The 15,484-nt window shown below is 39.6% G+C and overlaps 1 protein-coding gene across 1 annotated transcript; it reads left to right on the top strand.

Annotated features, from left to right (window-relative positions):
• The first annotated feature begins 248 nt into the window (after positions 1 to 248).
• Positions 249 to 6,953, top strand: LOC119738324 (fibrinogen alpha chain-like). The gene is made up of 6 exons (XM_038213172.1): positions 249 to 726; positions 1,401 to 1,671; positions 2,776 to 3,046; positions 4,962 to 5,115; positions 5,753 to 6,023; positions 6,639 to 6,953. Exons 1-6 carry the CDS (start codon positions 253 to 255, stop codon positions 6,911 to 6,913), a joined length of 1,716 nt encoding a protein of 571 aa, XP_038069100.1. The 5' UTR covers positions 249 to 252; the 3' UTR covers positions 6,914 to 6,953.
• Positions 6,954 to 15,484: the final 8,531 nt, after the last annotated feature.

The following is a 15,484-nucleotide window of genomic DNA, read 5'->3' as shown; positions in this document are numbered from 1 at the left end:
GAATTTGCATTCGTAAACGTGCAATTGCCGGTAGGTTTCTTGGCTTGGACTCGTATTTAATTGAACGTTTCTGTGATACGAATGAAAACAAATTCGGCAGGGCAAGAACTTGGATGCGCCTTGCTCCATAGTCCCTCACACTTCTTGACCTGTATGCAGTTTCACATTGTTTTCACTCGTTTGGTTGTTTCTTTATTTTTCTCACTGAATAATGCAGTCGTCAGTTCAGTTTCAGCCCGAGTCTGTACTCTGATGATTGACCTAGACTCACGCGGTTGCGGCCAGCGCATGGGGAGATTTGTCCTGCCACCAGGCGATCCTTGCACCTGTACAGGGGTCAGACTGGGCGGTCATTACCACCGCTACGCGCCTGAGATGCAGGGACAGGATCCACCGTTGTATATGGACATGCTGCCGGAGGTGACTGCTGAGGTCATCGGCCGTTGGTTCAACTGCACTGAGAGCAAACCGGTAGAGTCGACGCTTGGAGTCACTGAGACTGCCCCAGAGTTGACTTCTAAAGTTGCCCCGGGGTCGACACCTGTCGCATCGACTCCTACCGATACGACACAAGTTATCAGCATCACCCCTGAGCCGTCGATGCCGCCTGCAGATTGTCAAGTGATCTTAGATGCCGGTCAGAGCGCTAGCGGTGTGTATACCATCCGGCACGCAGGCCAGAATATGCAGGTCTACTGCCGCATGGAGTTGGGGAAAGGATACATAGTGAGTAAACTTATTTTCTCAGAATCATTCTGTATTTTTCAATTATAACATGGTAGGAAGATATTTTGACAATTTAGCTCCGAAATGTATTTGACACTGACAAAAAAAGAATACTTCAGGCAATAGTGTTTTCAACTTGTTGCACTGAGTACTGTTGTTGGTGCTAAGGAAATGTAATCTTAAAGAACGTCCGTGCATACGCGTACAGTTGATAACTGAACCAATGACGATAATTAACAAACATGCGCTTAAGCTAACGGGAAGTTGGAAGTTGCACCATATACCAATATGTTTCATTATATTCCTGTAATTATCAATTTGTTTATTGTCATTAATAAAAAAAATGCGATGAAAGCTACTAAACTTCCAACCTTATATTCTACCCCAAATAAAATGAAAGGTTTAGCTTCGAACAGACTGGTTAATGGTTAATGGATTTTCTAGTTAATGTCTGAAATGTCCAATGTTGTTCATGGGTGTGCCTGTGTTTTTTAAGTTTGTTTGCCAACTCCAAAAAAATGACTTCAACTTGTGTTCTGAAACGCAGGTCCACCAATAAAGAAAAAGTCCTTGATTTTGCTTAGAACAGCATAATTGATTCCTTAATGCTAAACCCGAACAAGGATAAAGCGATGATGGTAAAGTTTTACCGTCACTCATATCGTTTCTGACAGGTGTTTCAGAGACGCCTGGACGGCTCGGTGAGCTTCGACCGAACCTGGCAGGAGTACGCCGAGGGATTCGGGAATCTGACCGGAGAGTTTTGGCTGGGCAACCAGAAGCTGCGTAGTCTGACTCGTAACTGGGGTCGGGATATGGTCATCAACCTGAGGGCGTTCGATGGGGAAGAAGCCCGTATTCGTTATGAGGACTTCAACGTGGACTCATCTGAGAACAAATACAAGCTTTTTGTTCGTTGGTTCAGTGAGGACGGTGGAGATGCAGGTATACAGAATCCCCCGCGTGATTTCATTATCCTTCACAGAGACTTCTCCTATCACACATCATGTCTTGCACTGTTGTATACAATATAACTCTGGTATAACTGCTCTGCTCTCAGCACAAAAAAGACCGATAAAACCATATTACAGATTGTTGATAGCAGGCGATAATTTGTTTTCTGTGTCCCCCAAATGGGTGCTTCATTTGGCCGCTTGTTTATATACATGTACTGATACAACACACAAATAACATACTTCAGGGGAAAATATTCAGGGAATTTTTTTTTTTCAAAATGTCCAGCCGATACAAACCCATAAAGCGGGAAGGAAGCAGGGTTAAAACTGTTGTTGAATAGTTTGTTTGGTGCCAAGGCAGCAATTACATCATAAACACTAGATCCAAGTAGTTTGTGTAGACTAAATTCACCGTATAATAAAGCCTGTTAACAATGTTGTTTCACACTGTACAAGTAGTTATAATAGTTTTACAATATATTGTATTAATCTTTTAATATTTGCTATTCCAATGATTTTCAATTATATTATCTGTGAGTCATTGCTTCGTCGCCGTAGTGAACCAGGTTTGCTATACAGCTAGAAGGTGAGCTACGGTGACGTCGCATTTATTACTTTTACCGATAACCCAGGTGGTTCCTTTTATATATTCTTTGCTATAAATAAATAAATACAAGCCTTACTTAATTTTCACTGGCAACAAATACTGCCCATGTTATCTTATTATTTAATAAAGAGAAAAGCTGGTCTAATTTTATTTCCCTTTGGCAAACATAGCCACTGAAACTTAATCTTTTTGGCAATGTGAGCCACAGAAATGTAATCTTTAAGGCAAAGTTAGCAACATAAATGTTTCGAACTGTTTGGGCATACCTTGGCTAAAGAAATATAATAAATAAATAAACAAAGAAACAGATTAAGGCGATCATGAAAAAAACCAAGGCGACCATGTCTAACAAAAAAATGAAAAGAAAGGAATCCATTCAAATGTTATTTTAATGAGTAGTCCCTTTATGACACTGCCATGCAGCATTCGTTATCAATTAATGTACTTATACAAGGTCTGACGATCCTTCCTTTCTTATGCTCACAGGTGATTCACTCTGGACTCATAGTAACGAAGACTTCTCAACTCTAGACAAAGACCATGACGACACCGTTGGGGAAAACTGCGCTGAGAAATTTCACGGAGGCTGGTGGTACAAACGCTGCGGTAGCGACATCAGCCACCGCTTCGTGAGCAACCTGAACGGCTTGTACTACAACAACGCAACAGTCGATGATTACATGGGGATACAGTGGGTCACCTGGAAGGGTAAAGCAGTCTCTCTTAAAGGGTGTGAAATGATGACACGACCCAAATGGTAAGCGTTACCGGTAATAAAAAAGGACCCACAATGAGACAACAGTGCAACGAGGGGGGATATTACGGGGCCCAGAACTAAGTTCAAAATATTTTGGATAAAGAACATTGATTTCGCTCTGTATAATGTTTTGGGGCAAGTTAGTAGGAAAGATGGTTTGAAAACAAATATCCCACGTTTAAGAAACATTACCAGTAACAGCAAGTTTACTAACAAAATAAAAAAAACACAATGGTCTGTTTGTGCCATTTTTGAGTTTCACCCCCCTAAAAAAGTTTTACAAATATCAAATTACATGAAAATAATTCAGTTTTCGCACGACATAGACTTGTCCCTGCCCCTCTATTAAAATCGATAATGTCAGGACCAGGCACCATTGTACTCGCAATCGAAAGTTTTATCGTAACATTGAACCATGTAAAAGTTAACATTTGTCGGTTAAAAAAAACCAATGATTTTGTTGGAGAGCCCATTTAATCTGAATGGGAAACTAACATTTCAATCGATACGGTGTCACATGAAAATCCGACTCCTATGAAAATCGGACCCCTATTTCCCTATTATTGGTTGATCCCCCGCACGTGACAAGTCACTCTCCCGAAATGATCCTAAAATAGCATAGTATCGTACTCACGCGTGCGCAGTACTGCCAATGAGTCCACATTTCATGGAGTCGGATATTCACGCTACACCGGCACTGGTACGGTTTTCTGAGGTTACAGGCTCACGTCCACCTTTTCTCTGTTAAGCTGTACTCTGATCGAGAAGTGAACGCAGGTAAGTTTCAGTGTTGTAATACTCGTATTCGGTACTCGTACTCGTACTCGTGTACTTTTTTTGGAGTACTCATATTCGTACTCCAATGTCAAAGTACTCGTACTCGAAATAACGGTACTTGTACTCGGGCAGCAAAGTACTCGTACTTGACATGTCGAAATTGTACTCGATTATTAAAGTACTAGTACTCGAATAGCTGTACTCGGGGGATGTTATAGATTAATTCAACTACCACGATGACCTTATTTTATAGATGCTTTCAGTTTGAAATGGTTGATTGGCTTGTGGAGAAATCGAGATTTCCTGATTTGCCTCTGTGCAAGTACAGTCCGGACAAACACATTTAACAGCTTGCCATGAGTGGGTCTATATATCGGTCTGACTTGGCCTGGGCCAATTACGCACAATGAACCATTTGCCGTATGACCGTATTTGGAAATGCAAGTACTCTTACTCGTACTCGGAAGTACAAGTACTCGTTCTCGGAGACCCGTTCTTGTACTCGGAGGTACTCGTACTCGTACTCGGCAACACAAGTACTCGTCTCGGCAGTACTCGGTACTCGGAAAAAGTACTCGACTGCAACACTGAGGTTAAGTCAGTTAACAACATGGGTTAACCATTAGCCGCGGGTTAACCATCGAACCATTGTTTCTAAATTCTCTCTACCAAATCTATCGAATATCGATATTAAAAAATGACATATTTACTGATTGTATTCGTAACACGGTATAAGTCACGAGGCGTATTGGCATCGGGAATTGGGCCCCGGGGCATCGTCGGCAATGCAAGACTATTCCCTACAAGAATTGATTCTCATCCGATACCTGCAGATTGGCAATCGTATTACATACGTAATTATTTGTGAGCGGTATTTTATTTATTGCAGTGCGTATTTTTTGAAACAGTTATGTACGAGATATTAATAGGCATAACTTTTTTTTTCATTATAGTGATTCATAAAATGTTTCTTGATTTTGTGAACAATTGTGATTTTGTTGATTATTTGTGGTACATGTAGATTCAGTTTATTTGATGTTTTGTCAACACTAACCCGAAGAGAGCGGCTCGGAATCTGTTCCCTTTTCATTTGTTTTATTAGAAAACATGACAATTATTTTCTCTTTTGTTAATCAAGTAATTGGTCCATAACGGAGCTGCCTGCAGATTGTCAAGAGATCTTGGATGCTGGTCAGACAACCAGCGGTGTGTATACCATCCTGGACCACTACGCATGCCAGATTATGCAGGTCTTCTGCAGCATGGAGCCGGAGTCGGGGAAAGGATACATAGTGAGTTAAGTTTCTTATTTTTTTCAAAACCATGCTGTATTTTACAAGTCAAATGTGGTGGATGGATTGTGGATTTAGCTCCCAGCGGAATTTGAATTTAGAAATAATTTTTGAGTCAAAAAAATCCAGTGCCGCTCGTTATGGAAAAGCAATATAACCACTGTAAAAGGTTGTAAGTCCGTGCACACCGTGCACACGGGCACCGTTAAGTATTGAATCAGTAATTGTAATTAAGTGTAACAAAATCACCCCGAAATTGGAAAATTGGACCATACAAACTGTATGTTTCACTTGTCCCTGCCATCTAAAAAGTCCAATTTGTTGTACAAAACTGCGATTGTATCGAAATGAGTTATATTGGTTCCCAAGCTCCATATTTTTCTGTAGCGGAATTAAACAATTACATAAAAAAAAAAATTTTAAAGGCTTGATAATTATGTCCTCAGTTGATGTCTATGTCACTTTTTTTTTTAACTGGTGTTCTAGATCTAAATGTCCTCGTCGTATGGACATGTTTTGAGCCGCGCTTGGCAAAGCCTCCGATTACATTTAATCCCACAAACCTATAAGATATTTCTGGGTAAGTGGATCCGGTATTGTATCTCATTATTACCGTCACTCATATCGTTTCTGACAGGTGTTTCAGAGACGCCTGGACGGCTCGGTGAGCTTCAACCGAACCTGGCAGGGGTACGCCGAGGGATTCGGAGATCTGACCGGAGAGTTTTGGTTGGGCAACCAGAAGCTGCATAGTCTGACTCGTAACGGGAAGTGGGAGCTGGTTATCACTCTGAGGGCATACGATGGGGACGAGGCCCGTGTTCGTTATGGGTACTTCTTAATGGACTCGTCTGAGCTCAAATACGGAATTCATTTATCTGGCTTCAGTGAAGAGAGTGGAGATGCAGGTACTTAATACCCCAAACTTTCAGTATCCTTCCGTTTAGGACCTCTCTCATGAGTCTTGCACTGTTTTCTACGATGTCATTTTTTGGTTTAACTGTGTTGTTCTCATCTAATTATTCTAAAATTAATAAACTGATAAATCCTGATTTCTGATTGTATGAATCTGCAGGCAATAATCTGGATCTACCCCCTATTCCAAAAGGAACGCCCTATTCCGCCGCTTGCCTATTAATCCAACCCACGAATTGACCTCCATGCGGATCTATGGAATAATGTCCAAAATCAGAAGCGTAACAAACATTTATTCCCGGAGGGTTTAATGGGAAAAATCCGTAAAGAAGGTTGAATGCACCGTTGAAACTAAAAACAGTTTGTTCGATATCCAGGTAACATTTTATTAGTAATTACATCATGAACAGATCAATATGACAATGTCTAAAACCGAAAAGTAAAGACCTTGCATACAAAACAATAAAAAGAAAGAAATCGGTTCAGATGTCATACATTATTTTTTATTAAAGTGGTCCCTTCGTAAAAAAGTCCACGCATCATGCCTTATATTATATTACTGTAGTTATATACAAGGTCTGATCATCCTTCCTCTCTAATGCTCACAGGTAATTCACTCCGGATTCATCGTAACGAAGACTTCTCAACTCTAGATAAAGACCATGACAACACCAACCGGCATAACTGCGCTGAGAAATTCCACGGAGGCTGGTGGTACAACCGCTGCGGAAGCTACACCAGCAGGGACTTCAAGAGCAACCTGAACGGCTTGTACTACAACAACGCAACAGTCGATGATTACATGGGGATACAGTGGGTCACCTGGAAGGGTAAAAATATCTCTCTAAAAGGGTGTGAAATGATGATACGACGCGGACCGTAACCGGTGATCGAAAGGATTCGTTTTGAAAGATAACAATGAACCTAGGGGTGGTAGTGGGGGCGACAGATCTCAGTTTGGATTATTTTGGCAAAAAAAAAAAAAGACGCCATCTTCTAAAAACATATTGGGGTTTTTCGTTTAGGAAAATAGTTGAAAGGAGTGGGCTGGGAGGAGGCGGTATAAAAAAGACACACACGATGGCAACATATAAGAAATATTACCAGTGACGGCAAAAAGGATGCTCATTGTTCACTTGGGTTTTTAAATGAAATAAAATTAACAATGTACTGTTCATGATATTTTTCAGTTTCATCCCCCCCCCCCCCAAAAAAAGTATCAACTGGCTCCAACAAAATGCCTATATTGTCTTGGCGTAAAGAGGTGTAATGACTCCCATTATTCATGAAGTTTATTCAGAAATTCAGGCGTTTTGGATAGAGAAATAATACACTCTTAACTCGCGCTTTCCAGACGCGTCGGCGCTGCCATGTTCATTGCACACATATACCAATACCGGGCACACAAGTTGCCTATGTAGTCTTGAACACAAGTAGGTTTATTTCACTGTCGCAATCGGTAACCGACGCTGGTGGCGTGTATTAAGACAAATGAACCTGGTATCCCGCTCCATTAGCACGGCGCACTGATTTTACGCATGCTTTTAAGCCTATATTTCACTGGTCCCCATGCATGTGTTGCTCCGATGGACGTATACACAATGTACCGTATATTATACATGTGCGGTACTACCTGATGCATACTGTTCCTGGCCGTACGGTACGGGCAAAAACGTTAAAAGAATTACGAATCTTAACGCAGGGAGTTGAATTGGCAAGTCAAAAGAGCTTTTATTTTCTATTTTCTATCATTTTAGTTGTAAAAAAAAGTTAATTTCCATTTTCAATAATTTCAATAAATTAGTTTGACCCACCCATCCACATTTTCGAAAAAAAAAATTGAAATTTAAAAACATCGAAAATTTTGAATGGCCCCCAATGTCTTAAAAAAATCGAACTATTTGCCGCCCGACAATACTTCCGTACTCCAAGGGTAGACTGGATCCCACCCCTCTTTTAGAAACGATAATGTCAGGCTTTAATTTTGACCAGGTACAAATTTACTTGCAACTAGAACCCTTTTGCCGTAAAATTCAAACATGCAAAAGTGACAACAAAATTCATTTTTTTGGAAAGCAAGGAGAGTTAATTTCATCTGAATGGGAAACAAACATTGTCACATCCAGCTTTTCTCAATCTAGCCCAACTCTGATCTAGAAATTAGTGAACGCAGGTTAAGTCAGGTAACAGCCGAGGTTAACCATTAACCACGGGTTAACCAATGAACTATTGTTTCCAAATTCTCTCTAACTAAACTATCGAATATCAATATTCTAGGGAGGACCTCGATCGTAACATGGTCACGGGGCGTATTGACATCGGCCGTTAGACCCTCCTATACAGTGCTGGGTCATTGCCATTGGATATGTAAAGACTGGCAATCATATTACTTTCGTATTGTTTTTACAGGCATAGCGGCTGGAGTATTTTGTGTAACCGATTAATTAACAAAATTTTCATCAACACGCATTCAGATTCGTGCAGATTTTTTTCTCGATTTTGTCAATACTGGGGTTTTGTTTTTGGATACATAGTGAATTAAATTTGGTTTTTGGTTTTGCCATTCATGTTCGTTTTAGTCTTTCTACAGTGATATGGATTAGTGGAGTATATAGGTATTGCTATCTGTATTTCACTGTAAGTTGTTCTGATGATATTCTTGTTCCATAATTATTGTCTGGAATTGAATAATTCATTTGCATCATTAATCTGTTATTGCCCATGCCTGTCTCTTTAGTCATATAAACTCAAGGCAGCATTTTATTTAATTTTTTTGCCCGTGATTGTATGTAAGGGTGCGGCTCATTTTTCGTTATTGCTGTTCATAATTATTTTGACAATTTCAAATTAAAAGTTAACAAACGTTTGCAGAAATAGGGTTATCGTTATAACATGAAAACAAAATAATGCCTTTGTAACCTTTATAAGCGAATACAAATCAGAAAGCGCATACCACAAAAACAAATTTGAATGCACACATGTGAACAATGTAGAAATGGAATTCTTCATCAACCACTTTCTAGGTCTTTTGACGAATTTGAATGAAAGAAACGATTATTTGAGTTTTAATGAACTTATTTATCGAAAAAACTGCTCAAATAACGAAATCGATATATGTTTTGGTTCGAATGCCCATAAGGGAACATGCGTTGTAAAACGAATTTGCATTGGTCTCGTGTTAAATGGAACTTCTTTTTTTTTAATTGGCCAGGAAAGATTATGTTTGCGTTATATTACTTGAAACGGTCATGTGTAGTGGCGTACATTCCGGTCGGCGGGGGGGGGGGGGGGGGGGGGGGGGCTGATCAAACCGCAAAATCATCAACCCGGCCGTGGAAATTCGAAAAGTGTGGGGGTGGGGGAGGAGAACAGTGGGGCTGGGCTGGACACCACATGACACTTAGTGGAGCTATTTATGATACAAATGTACATGTAATGCAAATTTGCGAGCCTACGTCCCATAACCATACACAAAAAAACAGTGCGCTTAAAGCTTCTGTACTGTTCTTTGCCTTTTAAAACTATTTCATAAGTGGGGTCAAATGGGATAGTTGGTAAATTACAAGATAACAACAACATTTTCATTTCATTTCTCAAGAGAATCCAGGGGGAGGGGTGATTCCATGCCTTATCCCCTGGTTTAAAAATGGGGGAGGGTGTACCCTCCACATCGCCCACCCGGGATTTACGCCCATGGTTACGTGGTAAATATTAAAAGAGCATGAAGCTTTTTCACTTTGTATATATAATTCGTATAATATCAATTGATATTGTGGATAATTGTGATTGTGGTGAAAGTATTGCATATAGATTCAATGTATTTGATGTATAATATCATGATATATCAATTACCAATATTAACCTTAAAAGAGCTGGATGGATTTCGTCACCTATTCTAATAGCATTACCTCACACGTATTCAGTATCAAACCATGATTGCTTGTTTTGCTCGTGACCTACCGTACGTTTTAGCACCATTTTTTTTCTCAAAGAATTTTGACATTCTTGCGCAGTGTCATATTTCGACCCAGCTTGGGTATTAAAGCAAAAAGGAAAAGTTTTTCTTTGACCGTGCTTTGGAAAAAAAAAACTTTGCCATAGACGGAATAAACATTTAAATTATTTGTACAGAACTAAGGTTTGATGAACTAGAACATGGCAGACGTTCTAAATTAAAAAATATTGAAAAAAATAAGTTACCTCTATTTTCAAAGAAAATCTTCAATTTCCGAAATGTAAAATGTGAGAGGGAATCTTCACTCCGACGTATGGCTTTATCAGTACGTGTATCAGAATATATTAAGTATATAAATTTAATGAATTAATATTATATCAATTTATTGTTGTTCACATTGCAGCGTAGTTTAATTCGACTTCGTTTCGAAATTTTCACACTTACTGTGAATCGTCGTAAGGTATTGATTTAGGAGGAAATTGTTGATATGTGATGTAAAAGAAAGTATGTTAGCGGCCTGAAAAAAAACTATATTGTTGTCAACTGTTCACCTTTGTGTGATCTTTGACTGAAAAAGGGTATTGATGACATTGATGAGCAGTTGACCGGTTAGAGGCCTGATCGCCTTATATACACTTCGCCTTCGGCTTGGGCTATTACTCGGCGGCAAGGCCCTTTTAAACCACACGAATATAACTGCTCCATCACACTTTGGTTGGCGATAAGAACAATACATGGCTGCGGGAAAAGAAACCGGCGTTTTGAAACATCGCTCATTGTAAACACGTATTTCTTAATTATTCAGTTTAATCGAGCGTCATTGTTGTAGATTGTATTGTGAGCATTGATCATCAACCCTGTCAGAACCGGGCTATTTGGATTATTTATGCATGGTAATTTACATATTTTTGTATAAATTATACAAAATTTAGGACAGTATATGCCTATGTGTCCCAAAAAAATATTTTAGGCGACTCAAAAATGGCATCATTTGGTTGCGGTGCGGATACCGCCAAAGTTGGTAGGCTCATTTTTGGTCCAAAATATTGTTCAGGTTTTCATTCAAATGTTTTCAAATTTTGCAAAAGTAATACATGTACTTGCGCCATTAATACATCTATTCAGTCAGTAACCGGCACTTAATGTTTGGGGCTCCAACTGCAAATTGATGGGAGGATTTATACTAATTTAGATTTCCTTATACACGACTAAACAAATAAGTGCCCAAAAGTAAGAAAATCATGCAGAAAAAGGATAAAATGGAGTCGATAGCGGCCATATTGAATTGCCAAGTGTGCCGCAGCTGATCACGTGACCGAAAACAGGCTACTGTGGCCCGGGTTCTGATAGGGTCGAATTCATGGTAGATATGAAATTAATTGAATATCGTACATTGCGTATGGCTTTATCAGTATCAGTAAATTAGTGATATAAATTTAATTAATCAATTATTATATCAATTTATTGTTGTTCACATTGCTACGTAGTTTAATTTCGACTTCGTTTTGAAATTTTCACACTTACTGAGAACTATCGTACGTTATTGATTTAGCAGGAAAATTATGATATGTGATAAAAAAGAAAGTATGTAAGCAGCCTGAAGAAAAACTGTATCGTTGTCAACTGTTCGCCTTTGTGTGATCTTTGATTGATGAGATTGATGAGCAGTTGACCGGTTAGAGACCTGATCGCCTTATATACACCTCGCCTTCGGCTTGGGCTATTATTCGGCGGCAAGGCCCTTTTAAACCACACGAATATAACTGCTCCATCACACTTTGGTTGGCGTTAAGAACAATACATGGCTGCGGGAAAAGAAACCGGCGTTTTGAAACATCGCTCATTGTAAACACGTATTTCTTAATTATTCAGTTTAATCGAGCGTCATTGTTGTAGATTGTATTGTGAGCATTGATCATCAACCCTGTCAAAACCGGGCTATTTGGATTATTTATGCATGGTAATTTACATATTTTTGGGCCGATTTTCCTAACGATTTCTAGTTCGGTATCGTCATTCTATACATTGAAGGCTATCTAGGTATCACATGTGTTGCCTTTTTTCCTCATCATGATCCCTTATACCCCAGCCAAATGATCACTTCTATCCAAGTCACATCCAAATCCATCAAATTGTTGAGGCAAAGAAAAGTTCAGGTGAGTACAAGGGCGGATCCAGGGGGGGGGGGGCCAAAGGGGGCCATGGCCCCCCCAAAACGAAACCAATTTTTTTTTTTTTAATGTGACATCGCAATAAAGGCAGGCAATGAGTACACCACCATCTTTTCCTCAAAATAAATTGGTTAAAGTGGTCAGAAATTGCCTCAGATCGCACCACAGAGCATCTAGAATCCAAAAATTTTTCGGGGCCCTTAAGCGGGCCCCAAACCCCACGCCGTAATTTTTTAGACCCACTTTTTGGGGGTACCAAATTTTTTTTTGGCCCCCCCAAAAATTGTGTTCTGGATCCGCCCTTGGGTGAGTATGTACAATGACCTCTAACGAGCCCTACATGATATTTGGTTTCCACATCTCAGAAGAACAATTCCTATTCAAGGGTCACTTCATCTAAGTTTCAATCAGAACATGTACCATAAAACGTATGTGAATTAAATCACTATTGACCTCAGTTGACCGTCATGGCACACGACTTTTGACCTTAAAATGTCCCACTTTGTCTTTGAACCAATGGATCACTTCTATCCAAGTCACATCCAAATCCATCAAATTGTTGAGGAAAAGAAAAGTTTAGGTGAGTGTGTACATTGACCTCTAATGACCCTACGTGACCTTTGCTCTCCACAATTCCTACTCAAGGGTCACTGCATCTCAGTTTCAACAAATTCAATCAGAGTATGCCCCCAAAATAATCTTGTGAATTACATCGTTGTTGACCTCAATTTACCTTTTTGGCCAATGGCCCTTGACCTGAAATTGTTTCGTCCAAACTTGATCTTTGCTACGCATTAAATCCTAGTGTCACTATTTAATGGAATTCGGGGGACCAGTTGCGAAATAACTGTAATTAAAGTAACAAAATAACCAAAACTTAAACATACATTACGGTCATAATGGTGAACGAAGTAATAAAAAATGTAGGACTGTATAGGCCTGTCTCAAAAAAATATTTTAGGCAACTCAAAAATGGCATCATTTGATTGCGCTGCGGATACTACAAAAGTTGGTAGGCCCATTTTTGGTCCAACATATTTTTCATGTTTTCATTCAAATGTTTTCAAATTTTGCAAAAGTAATGCATGTACTTGCGTCATTAATACATCTATTTAGTCAGTAACTGGCACTGAATTTTTGGGGCTCCAGTTGGAAATTGATGAGAGGATTTATACTTGTTTAGATTTCCTTATGCACGACTTAACAAATAAGTACCCAAAAGAAAATCATGCAGAAAAAGGATGAAAATAAAACCTAGCCTATCGCGTCGATAGCGGCCATATTGGATTCCCAAGTGCGCCGCAGTTGCTCACGTGACCGAAAACAGGCTAATATGAAATTAAATAAATATAGTGTCACATAGCTCTTTATATGCGACTGTAGTTGAGATTTAAAATATTTTTTGCTGTCGTGCATATAAAGGTAATGTACAACATTTGCAAACAATTAAAGAATAAAACCAGCAAATTATTATGAAATATTTTACTTGACTGTGAGTAAATAATTGTCTAATAATTAGTTGCGCCTGGTATGCTGCCATTTTCAAGAAAAACGGAATTTTGTATCATTTTTAACCAATATGGTTTGGGGGCCAACCATCATCAACGTTTTTTTTGCCCTCAAATACTTCCCCAATTGTAATCGGTAACATGACCTTTAAAAGACATAAGCCAGCTAGTCTGGTTTTCTGAAAGTGCCGGCCACCTTCTGCCTGACCTGGTGACCTCCGTCCGTCTGCCAAGATAAACAGTTTATTTTTAGAATACGCTCGACCGACTGGTTTAGCGCCATCTATTGATTATTATTTCTTGGTAAAAACAGGCCCTTCAGGTTCGCTCGTAGCCCCAGCCCTGCAAACAGGGCGCTGAAGATATCGAGAGGGCTGATGAGCTCCACAGAATCATGTGAAGGATGTGGGATGGCATTCTGGGTAATTTTTCATTACCTATGTGTTAAGCATCTGGCTGCAGCTGTTTAAGACTGCAGTTATCCAATGCGCGCAAATGCTATCCGAAAACTTACTCATAGGAATGCACACATTCCATACTGGATGTGATTTTTTTTTCATTGCGGACCATTTGGACAAAATTTGAGCGTCGCCTGATATACAAGTTCCCCTCGTGAATTCGAAACGGCGCCTGAGCGAGTGACGGGAATTGAAAATTTACAATACAGATTAGATTTACAGATTTTCCTATACATTATCACGCTGATGTGAATGGGAATAAACGAGTGATGACTCAGTTTTCAGGGCCGTTTTAAACTTTGCAGGGTCGTGGCCGTGATGACTTGCAGGTCACATGTCACGCGAAATCTATCCAATCAGAGAGGGAATTCATCAGCCATTCCCAGCGTCCTGTTTGCAGAGCGGGGGGTACGAGCGAAGCCCCTCAGAAGGCCCCTCAAATAACCATAGTTTCACCACATCTGTAAATGATATGTTTCCATCTCCCCCAAGCTCATTACACTATTATTAATGTATATTAACTACGTTTTTTTTTTTTTTTTTTTCCATTTTCAATCAACATTTATGTCCATATTTATTTATTTAGAATTGGTGTTTTGGTGTCCATAAAATACCATTTCATCGAAGAGCCCCAGACAGACTGCGTAAGGTTAGGTGCAATGCCTCCGAAAATGCACTATTCTAAACATTAATGTTTGTTATTATGAAGTTCGTCTAATTTGAGAATGATTTAGTTTAATGTATTTAGCCGATCGATTCGTGAATTTAGTATTTTATGGGGCACACTCTGATAGTCCGCACGTACCATCTTGACTTCGTCATCTGCGTCATGTTACCACGGAAACAGACAACAAATTAAACGAATAAAAACCCAATACCTAAGTCCATTTGTGCACAGTTCACTCAGCGCATTGTCGCACTGAGCGGCGGATATCGACGAAGGGCGCAGATACCACGTTATCAAATTTCTTCGCCGATTTGTTTTTCTGGTATCAAGGAGCCATTACTGTTTATTCTCTCCACCAACCACAAGACTAAGAGATTTTCCCAAGTGACGGGGACAGAAGTGGCGGGGAAAAGATAACAAAACGAGGTAAGTGTAGCCGGCTTCAATTGCTTTTCGATGAGGCACATTTTTAGAGACGATTGGTAGACTAGACGAGTTGACCATTCACCTCAGAACGACGAAGGTCGCTTCTTACAATCTTGCAGGTCACAAGATGTCTTACAAACTTGCAGGTCACAAGATGTCGCTGGTAAAATAATGTCCGATGTCAGAGCTCATGTACCGCCAACTTCCCTTATTTGTCAGGTTATTACTTAAAGTTTTGCTAAGAAGACATAAAAACAAAATGTACTATG

This window comes from Patiria miniata, unplaced genomic scaffold, assembly GCF_015706575.1.
Source record: "Patiria miniata isolate m_02_andy unplaced genomic scaffold, ASM1570657v1 HiC_scaffold_3, whole genome shotgun sequence".
Classification (NCBI taxonomy): Eukaryota; Metazoa; Echinodermata; class Asteroidea; order Valvatida; family Asterinidae; genus Patiria; species Patiria miniata.
The sequence above is the reverse complement of the archived record's forward strand: the minus strand, read 5'-3'. Positions and strand labels throughout refer to the sequence as shown.

What these genes read in the sequence shown, in the direction of transcription:
- LOC119738324 (XM_038213172.1), top strand. Translation starts at nt 253, where the DNA reads ATGATTGACCTAGACTCACGCGGTTGCGGCCAGCGCATGGGGAGATTT. An exon ending in TGAGGACGGTGGAGATGCAG is followed by an intron (nt 1,672 to 2,775) that starts GTATACAGAATC and finishes TTATGCTCACAG; the next exon opens with GTGATTCACTCTGGACTCAT. An exon ending in AGTCGGGGAAAGGATACATA is followed by an intron (nt 5,116 to 5,752) that starts GTGAGTTAAGTT and finishes CGTTTCTGACAG; the next exon opens with GTGTTTCAGAGACGCCTGGA.